The 9,884-nt window shown below is 50.1% G+C and overlaps 1 protein-coding gene across 1 annotated transcript in view; it reads left to right on the top strand.

The window, feature by feature from the left end:
* The window catches only part of LOC107111327 (zona pellucida sperm-binding protein 3-like), a 20,671-nt gene extending 16,958 nt beyond the window's left edge, over positions 1-3,713 (top strand). The window contains 4 exon segments of the mRNA XM_015412290.1: positions 713-804; positions 893-1,038; positions 2,071-2,187; positions 3,589-3,713. Of these exon segments, the coding sequence (XP_015267776.1) occupies positions 713-804; positions 893-1,038; positions 2,071-2,187; positions 3,589-3,713 (480 nt within the window).
* The last annotated feature ends 6,171 nt before the right edge of the window (positions 3,714-9,884 follow it).

Below are 9,884 nucleotides of genomic sequence, written 5' to 3'. Positions count from 1 at the left end.
GAGCGGTTCTCTCAAGAGCAGTTCTGTAAAGAGCTCTCTCAGCCCCACCTACCTCACAGGGTGCCTGTTGTGAGGATTGGAAGGGAAAGGAGATTGTATGCTGCTCTGAGACTCCTTTGGGTAGTGAAGGGTAGGGTATAAATCCAATCTGTTCTTCATATTGGGGGGCTTAGCATCTCTCAAGCAACCCATTTTTAATGTAGGAGCTTAGCACGGGTGTTGGGTGTTACAAGTTAAAACACTTCAGTATTTACTGGGTTAATGATGTTTGTTAAGTCGCATGTTTGTTTGTAACCAATCTGTTTAGAGAGTTAGAAAGCCCGGTAACTTCAGATCTAGTTTGTTGTTCTGATTGGAGACCAAAGTGCCAAGTATTAGCATTTTATGGTTCTTTGTCCTGAGCAAGAAGAAGAAGTTAGTCTTCGTCTCTCTTCTGCCATTTTCAGTCTAGCTGTAAGGATGTAGGAATATTAGCTCTTTGTTATTTTACATCCCGTGTACCTTTCCCCCATGCTAGGTTGTAGTAAACTTTTATTCTTTTAAGCACACCATGGACTCTGCCTCTTTAATACTCTGCTGATTTACTTTAAAATTAAGAATGCCTAACAACGGGCTTCAGCTTTGGAGGTTACGCTGAGTTGCTTAGTGTATAAGCCAGGAAGCAGACTGGCTCACATCCAGCTATCTCTTGCTGATTTCCCCCCTCTCCAAGGTCTACATCACTTGCCACTTGAAAGTCGTTGCTGGCGACCAGTCCCCGGATGCTCTGAACAAGGCGTGCTTCTTCAACAAAGCACGGACCAGGTGAGGGACGTCCGTGGCTCGTCGGGAAGGGGCCTGGGGGGGGGGTGACTGCGGACATGAGTCGACGCTCTCCTCCTCTTCGCTGCAGCTGGTCTGCGCTCGAAGGCCCTGACGGCATCTGCCGCTGCTGTGAGACCGGGAATTGTGGGATAAGCCCTGGTCAGTCCCCAGGAGCTAACTCTTGGTGGAGAGGGCCGGGTGGGCGCTTCCGGAGAGAACTCCCTTCCGCCCAGGGTGAGTGCTGGACTTTTGTCTTGCGGGTTTCTGGATTCAGGCTGGCCCGATCTTGTCAGTTCCTGGAAACTAAGCAGGGTCAGCCCTGGTGAGGACTTGGGTAGGAGACCGTCAAGGAAGTCCAGGGTCTTCCGGAGAGGACTCTCTGTCTGAGAAAGGGGCAGCAGCTCCGAAAAGTCCTTATAAGTTGCGGAAGAGACTGGACAAGAAGAAGTGAAGGCTGAAGGACTCTGAAATTGTGCCTTTGGAAAATGTTGAATTGAGATGCTTTTGGGGTATTTCCTGATATCAGTTAAATTTAAGATGTGGGGAAAGTTAACAGACTATGTGACTCAGTTTGTAATGAGATTAATACGATTAAGACTAGGTGTGTATTTAAGCTGATTAGAAGATCTCCTCTCTTGGGTTTTTGGTCAGTAGTGGGTATCTTTTCTTTATCCCCCCTTATATGTAGTCCCCTTCCTTATTTCTGTTATAGTTCGTAGTTTTAATAAAAATGCAATAGAAAATTCCCCATTGGGGAGCAAAAAAGAAAAAGAAAGTAAGTCCATGGATGCTATGCAGAGGCAGGCAGTGGCAAACCACCTCTGTTTGTCTGCCCTGACCTGGACAGCCCAGGCGAGCCCAATCTCGCCAGATCTCGGAAGCTAAGCAGGGTTGGCCCTGGTTAGTATTTGGATGGGAGACCAACAAGGAAGCCCAGGGTTGCTAGGCAGAGGCAGGCAAGGGCAAACCCCCTCTGTTTGTCTGCCCTGGCCTGGATGGCCCAGGTGAGCCTGATCTCGTCAGATCTCGGAAGCTAAGCAGGGTCGGCCCCGGTTAGCACTTGGATGGGAGACCACCAAGGGAATTCCCGGGTTGCTATGCAGAGGCAGGCAGTGGCAAACCACCCCTGTTAGTCTCGTGCCTTGAAAATCCCACGGGGTCACCATAAGTTGGCTGCAACTTGATGGTCGCTTTGCACTCGCCTGTAATACTCTGGTACGAGTGCTGGAATGGAACCAGATGAAGCACTTTGGCTTGTCTACACAGGGGAGTCCTCCATGGGTGAAAGAGAAGCTGACGTTCTGGTGGGACCCTTCATACTGGAGGAGCTCAAGACGTCCACGTACCTCGAAGACGAGAGGAAGTCGAGGGCGACGTCACAAGGTAGCTGCAGTCTGAATCTTGGAATGCTTTGGTGGTTCACAACAGGGGTCCCCAACCTTTTTGAGCCTGCGGGCGCCTTTGGAATTTTGACACAGGGTGGTGGGCACAGCTGCTACAAGATGGCTGTCAGAGGGGGCGGAGCCAGCCACAAAATGGCTGTCACAGGAGGCGGAGCTCATTTAGCTCATTTGACCAGATATATTAAGCTTAAAGGAGCTGTGGTGGGTCAAGTGGTTAAGACGCTGAACTGCAGGCTGTGGAAGGTCGGTAGGTCAGTAGTTCGAGACCCGACTGTGCCGCATGACTGAGTGAGCTCCTGTCTCTGGCCCCAGCTCCTGCCAACCTAGCAGTTCGAAAGCAAGAAATTGCAAGTAGATAAACAGGTACCACTTTAGTGGGAAGGTAACAGCGTTCCGTGTGCCTCGGTGTTTAGTCATGCCGGCCACATGACTATGGAAATATCTTTGGACAGCGCTGGCTCTTCGGCTTTGAAACGGAGATGAGCATCGCAACCCTAGAGTCCGATTTGACTGGCTTTCGAGCAAGGGAACCTTTACCTTTATTAAGCTTAAACAGAGCCGATACAGTTACAGCATCCGTTGATATTACATAGGAGAATTAGAACGAATCCAATAAACAAATCTATATGATCTCTCTGTTGAATAAGCTTGCTCGGAGACAGCCAGTTTGGTGTAGTGGTGAGGAGCGCGGACTCTGATCTGGGAGAACCGGGTTTGATTCCCCACTCCTCCACATGCAGCTGCTGGTGTGACCTTGGGTCAGCCACAAGTTCTTTCAGAGCTATTCTCTCAAGGGCAGTCCTCGAAAGGGCTCTCTCAGTCCCGACTGCCTCACAAGGTATCTGTTGGGGGGAGAGGAAGGGAAAGGAGATCGTAAGCCGCTCTGAGACTCCTTTGGGTAGTGAAGGTAAAGGTTCCCTTTGCTCGAAAGCCAGTCGAATCCGACTCTAGGGTTGCGGTGCTCATCTCCGTTTCAAAGCCGAAGAGCCAGCACTGTCCGAAGACGTTTCCATGGTCATGTGGGCGGCATGACTAAACACCAAGGTGCACGGAACGCTGTTACCTTCCCACCGAAGTGGTCCCTATTTATCTACTTGCAATTTCTTGCTTTCGAACTGCTAGGTTGGCAGGAGCTGGGGCCAGAGACGAGAGCTCACTCCGTCATGCAGCACACTCGGGTCTCGAACTGCTGAACTACCGACCTTCCACAGCCTGCAGTTCAGTGTCTTAACCACTTGAGCCACCGCAGCTCCTCGGGTAGTGAAGGGCAGGGTATAAATCCAACCTCTTCTTCTTCGGATGAAGCAGCCACAGTGGGCCCAGCCTGACTTCTAGGGACGGAGATGCATCACTCAGCCAGTATCTGAACGTCTCTTTTCAGATGCCCACGAGAAGTCTGTGCTTATCATGATGGGACTGACGGTCATGACTGGTCTGCTGGCCTCCGCCTTGGTGGTGCTGGCATTTCTCCTGGGCTGCAGGAAAAACAGACGCTCCAACGTTTGAGACGACCTTGAGCATGGGACAAAAAAATAAAAAAAGAAATGGGTGGAATTCCAAAAAGCGTGTATGTCTTCTGTAATTGCAAGCAGTGTTCCCTCTAAGCTGAGTTAGTATGAGCTAGTTCACAATTTTTAAGCCTCCAGCTCACACAGTTCCGTCTTCGCTCAGGAAGGAGGGCTCCGGAGCAAACCAATTGACGCCGTAGCCAAATCTCTCGTTCAGAACTTTAATGCCAGGAGCTCACAAAATAGATTTTTTGCGCAAAAGACTCCACAGCTCAGAGAGCATTGCTTGCATGTGTTGTTTGTGTTTGTGTGTGGGGTTGTGTGTGAAGGGGGTGCTGCCCCTCATTTGGTAACTAGGGTTGACTACCCCCCAGGTGGGGCCTGGAGATCTCCCAGAACTACAACTGATCTCTAGGCGAGAGATCAGTTCCCCTGGAGGAGATTGCTGCTTTGGAGGGGTGGGCTCCATGAACACATGAAACTGCCTTCTACTGAATCAGACCCTGGGTCCATCAAAGTCAGTATTGTCTACTCAGACTGGCAGCGGCTCTCCAGGGTCTTGGGCAGAGGTCTTTCCCATCACCTACTTGCCTGGTCCTTTTAACTGGAGATGCCGGGGATTGAACCTGGGACCTTCTGCATGCCAAGCAGATGCTCTACCACTGAGCCAGGGTCTCAGGTCAAGGTCTTTTCCATCACCTACTTGCCCGGTCCTTTTAACGGGAGATGCCGGGAATTGAACCTGGGACCTTCTGCGTGACAAGCAGATGCTCTACCACTGAGCCAGGGTCTCAGGTCAAGGTCTTTCCCATCACCTACTTGCCCGGTCCTTTTAACTGGAGATGCCGGGGATTGAACCTGGGACCTTCTGCATGCCAAGCAGAGGCTCTTCCCACTGAGACACGGCCCCACCCCATAAATATATACCCAACTGAACACATGAAGCTGCCTTCTACTGAATCAGACCAATGGTCCATCAAGGTCAGTATTGTCCACTCAGACTGGCAGCCGCCCTCCAGGGTATGAGGTCTTTCGCATCACAATCTGATCCTGACTGGAGATGCCGGGGATTGAACCTGGGACCTTCTGCATGCCAAGCAGAGGCTCTGCCACTGAGCCACGGCCCCTAGACTCCAGATCACTTCTCCTGGAGCTGATGATGGCTGCTTTGGACGGGGGACTCCATGGTCTTACAACCTGCCGAGGTCCCTGCGTTTCCCAAACGCCACCGTCTCCAGGAATTCCCCAAGTTCTAGGGTTGTCATGTCACCCCTAGGCGGGACGGGGTGGTGGTGGGTAGGGTTGCCAGATTCAGGTTGGGAAATTCCTGAAGATTTGGGAATGGAGCCTGGGGAGCACAGGGACCTCAGTGGGGTATAATTGCAATATAAATAAGAGTTGGTTTGTATACCCTGCCCCTTCACTACCCGAAGGAGTCTCAGAGAGGCTTACCATCGCCTTCCCTTCCTTTCCCCGCAACAGGCAGCCTTTGAGGTAGGTGGGGCTGAGAGAGCTGTGACTGGCCCAAGGCCACCCAGCTGGCTGCATGGGGGAGGAGTCTGCCACTCTTAACCACTGTTCCCTCTAAGCTGAGTTACTGTGAGTGAGCTCACGGTTTTTTAGCCTCCAGCTCACACATTTTTGTCTTAGCTCAAGAAGAATGGCTCCAGAGGAAACGAATTTATGCAGTAGCCAAATGGCTCACTCACAACTTTAGTGCCAGTTAGCTCACAAAGTGGAATTTTTGCTCACAAGACTCCACAGCTTAGAGGGAACATTGCCTTAACCAGTATACCACACGGGCTTCCCCTTTTTCTCCACCCTTTTTCTCCAGGGGAACTGTTCTCTGTAACTTGGGAGATGATTTGTAATTCCGGCAGGTCTCCAGGTCCCACCTGGAAGCTGGCATCCACCTTCTGAGCCCTGAGCTGGCAGTTCTAAACTCCCAACAGGGTCTGGCCGAGAGAACCCAGCTGCCCCTCCTGTGGACACACCCCTGTGCCCCTCCCTGCCCCCAAGCCCTGAGAGCTTATTGAGTACCCCCCATTAAGGAAATCTCTCCAGCAGTTAAACAGCAGGAGCTTTCTTTTGTTATGGGGCCTCAGGCACCTGTCCCTTGAGGCCAAACCCATTAGAGTGTTTTGGCTCCAGTGAGATTTGAGTGGGTCATCGCTGGGAGCTATTTGTTGGAATGAGAAGCACTTGGCTTGGAGCCATTTCTCCTAGGGTTGCTACAAGCTTTTTTCGCTCATGAGGTAGAATTTTTGCTCACAACACTTTGGCGCTTAGAGAGAACACTGGCTACCAGATCTTTTCTTTTGTGTCCATCCTTTGGCCTCATTAAAGAAAAACCTGATAAAAATGTCCTGTTTTTAGGTTGGAAGGTTAGGACTAGTTAGTAACAATTAAAGGTTAAGGTTCCCTTGCTCGAAAACCAGTCGAATCCGACTCTAGGGGTGCGGTGCTCATCTCTGTTTCCAAGCCGAAGAGCCAGCACTGTCCGAAGACGTTTCCGTGGTCATGTGGCCGGCGTGACTAAACACCAAGGCGCACGGAACGCTGTTACCTTCCTACGGAAACGGTCCCTATTTACCTACTTGCAATGTCTTGCTTTCGAACTGCTAGGTAGGCAGGAGCTGGGGCCAGAGACGGGAGCTCACTCCGTCATGCGGCACTCGGGTCTCGAACTGCCGAACTACCGACCTTCCGGCCTGCAGTTCAGCGCCTCGACCACTTGAGCCACCACAGCTCCACTCCAGGTTGGGAAACTCCTGGATATTTGGAGATGCAGCCTGGGGAGGGCAGAGACCTCAGCGAGGTGCAAGGCCACAGAGTCCACCCTCCAAAGCAGCCATTTCCTGCAGGGGAACTGATCCTCTGCAGTCTGGGTGGGGGTCCGCCCTCCCTGGTGTGGGGGGGGGGGGGGGGGGGTATAAATCGAATAAATAGGGGAAGAACGTCAGCAGAGTTTAATGCCACGGAGCCCACCCTCCAAAGCAGCCCATTTTCTCCATAGGAACTGATCTTGGTTGTCCGGAGATCTCCAGGTGCCACCTGGGGGTTGGTAACCCCACCCTGCCACCTTGTTGCAGCCGAGACAGGGTTTAAGGAGGGGAGAGACCCTGGTAGGGTATAATGCTGGGCTGCCCACCATTCGAAGCAGCCATTTTCTCTGGGAGAAGTGGAATACATGTTCTAAATAAATACGTGATCTACATCATCTGGACTGAACAACAACAAAACGTTAAAGACTAACAGCATTTTTATCCTAGCTTTGTGCGGACTACAGCTGGCTTCTTCAGATGCAAAGGGGCTGTGATCTGGGCAAGTTTCCAAGATGCCCCAAGGCTCCTGTGTCCCCCCCCCCCAAACCCGTTTTCTCACCCAGGTGCTGAGGCTTCAGTTCATCTTGGTCCTATTTTGCACTAGTCTCCGCTGTTGAAGGGAACTTTATTCTCACCTGCGAGAGATACCTTAAATGAGAACCGATCTTTTGTGATGGCTTGTTCTCTACCGCCACCTAGTGGCGACAATGTGTTCACCGTTTTTAATGGCATGGGAGGTCCGATTATGTTGTTGTTCAGTCGCACAGTCGAGTCCGACTCTCCGTCGTGCTCCGGAGTTTGCATTTCATGTTTGTTGCTTCAATAAGACTGTCTAGCCATCTCATCCTTTGCCGTCCCCTTCTTCTTTGACCTTCCATCTTTCCCAGCATCAGGGTCTTCTCCAGTGAGTGCTCCCTTCTCATTGGGTGGCCAAAGTATTGGAGCTTCAGCTTCAGTACCTGGCTTTCCAGGGAACAGTCAGGGTTGATTTCTTTTAGGATTGGCTTATACCTTTTGAAATTGATGCTCTCAACAAAATAAAATGGAACAGGGGAAGCAGAGATTGCTGGCCATCTAAAAGCTGCTGTTGCAACCAGTGCCAGTCTTTCCAAGATCTCATGACATTTTTTTTAAAAAAATAAGACCCTCTGGAGATTAAATAGCTTGAGAGGTATAGCTAGATTTGAGTCTGATACCAACAAGAATTTGGGGGTGTACGTTCCCTCTAAGCTGTGGAGTCTTGTGAGCAAAACTTCTACTTTGTGAGCTACTGGCATTAAAGTTGTGAGCGAGCAACTTGACTATTGCATAAATTACTTTGCTCTGGAGCCATCCTTCCTGAGCTAAGATAAAAATCTGTGAGCCGGAGGCTAAAAACCTGTGAGCTAGCTCACACTAACTCAGCTTAGAGGGAACACTGGTGTACAGAGAATCAAAGCTCCATTTGGTCAGATATGAGGTATGTTGATGGCTGCAATCCTAGATGGCTTTTAAAGATTAGGTAAACTCATGGATGATAGGTCTATCAGTGACTAGCTAGTGGAGCCTCCAGATTCAAGAGCAGTATATCGTGAGTTGCTATGGGGGGAAGTAAGTTGATCAAGTTCCTCCTGGAATCCCATCCACCCTTCCTGCAAGGAACTCAGTGCGGTATATATGGTTCTCCCTTTGAGGAAACAACAATGGGGCGGTGGGAACCGAACCTGAAAATCAAGTTAGAAACCTTAAAGGTTGAGCAGTTCAAATATGAAATAAAATACAACTATTTGTTACACAGCGCACCAATAAATTTAACATTAAAAACATACATAGAATGCAAATAGTTACACATGTATAATAACCACAGGACAGAACGTGTTTCGGCCCAGAGGACCTTCTTCAGTGGTCTAAATTGTACCAACACACCAATGTTCCCTCTAAGCTGTGGAGTCTTGTGAGCAAGAATTCTACTTTGTGAGCTCCTGGCATTAAAGTTGTGAGCGAGCAATTTGGCTACAACATAAATTAGTTTGCTCGGGAGCCATCCCTTCCTGAGCGAAGACAAAAATGTGTGAGCCAGAGACTAAGAAACTGTGAGCTAGCTCACACTAACTCAGCTTAGAGGGAACTCTGCAACACACCCATAAAAATGTAAATATAAAATATCTTTTTCAGGCCAAGCAGGTGGTAGATGAGTCACTGTAAAAGTGTAGCTCCAAATAATAGTTATAAACCAGGCCTGCATATACTGAGGAAGAAGAAGAGTTGGATTTATACCCCAGTTTGTTGTAGTGGGAGCTGCGGTGGCTCAAGTGGTTAAGACCCTGAGTTGCAGACCGGAAGGTCTGTAGTTCAGCAGTTCGAGACCCAAGTGCTGTGTGACGGAGTGAGCTCCTGTCTCTGGTCCCAGCTCCTGCCAACCTAGCAGTTTAAAAGCAAGGAATTGCAATTGGATAAATAGGGACCACTTCAGTGGGAAGGTAACAGCGTTCCGTGGGCCCCAGCGTCTAGTCACGCTGGCCACATGACCACGGAGACGTCTTCGGACAGCGCTGGCTCTTCGGCTTGGAAACAGAGATGAGCACCGCACCCCTAGAGTCGGATTCGACTGGCTTTTGAGCAAGGGAGGCCTTTACCTTTACCTTATTGTAGTGGAAACAGCCAGTTTGGTATAGTGCAGAGATTCCCAGACTTATTTGGCCTACCGCCCCCTTTTCAGGAAAAAAAAATTACTCAGCGCCCCCCTGGAAATCTACCTTCAAGAAGTGGACAAAAAGATGCAGTGACACATTTGCACATAGTAAAGAAAGATGTAAGTAAAGTAATGAGACAATCCGTTACTGATAACTGGCACGTTGACCAATAAATCCATACAGGTTTTGCAAAACCTGGTTGTTGGGAGTCTTTTATTGGCTAGAAGCACACTCAAGGTCTTGTAATAATTATGAAAGGGGGAACCCCACAAGGTGGGCAGCTCCCAGCTGGGAAATACTTGGAGATTGGGGGGTGTATGGAGTCTGAGGACTGGTGGGGTTTGGGGAGGGACTTTAGTGGGGCAGAATGCCAGAGTCTCCACCCTCCAAAGCAGCCGTTTTCTCCAGGGGAGCTGATCTCTGTCGGCTGGAGGCCAGTTGTAAAAGCGGGATATCTCCAGCCATCACCTGGAGGTTGGCAGCCAGTGTAGTGATTGAGAACGGCAGACTCTAATCCGGAGAACCGGGTTTGATTCCCCACTCCTTCACATGAAGCCAGCTGGGCGACCTTAGGCCAGTCACAGTTCTCTTAGAGCTGTTCTCTCTGCGGTCTCTCAGCCCCACCTACCTCGCAGGGTGTCTGTTGTGGGGAGAGGAAGGGAAGGTGGTTGT

The sequence above is a fragment of the Gekko japonicus genome, unplaced genomic scaffold (genome assembly GCF_001447785.1).
Source record: "Gekko japonicus isolate JY-2015 unplaced genomic scaffold, Gekko_japonicus_V1.1 scaffold3220, whole genome shotgun sequence".
Lineage (NCBI taxonomy): Eukaryota > Metazoa > Chordata > Lepidosauria > Squamata > Gekkonidae > Gekko > Gekko japonicus.
The sequence above is the reverse complement of the archived record's forward strand: the minus strand, read 5'-3'. Positions and strand labels throughout refer to the sequence as shown.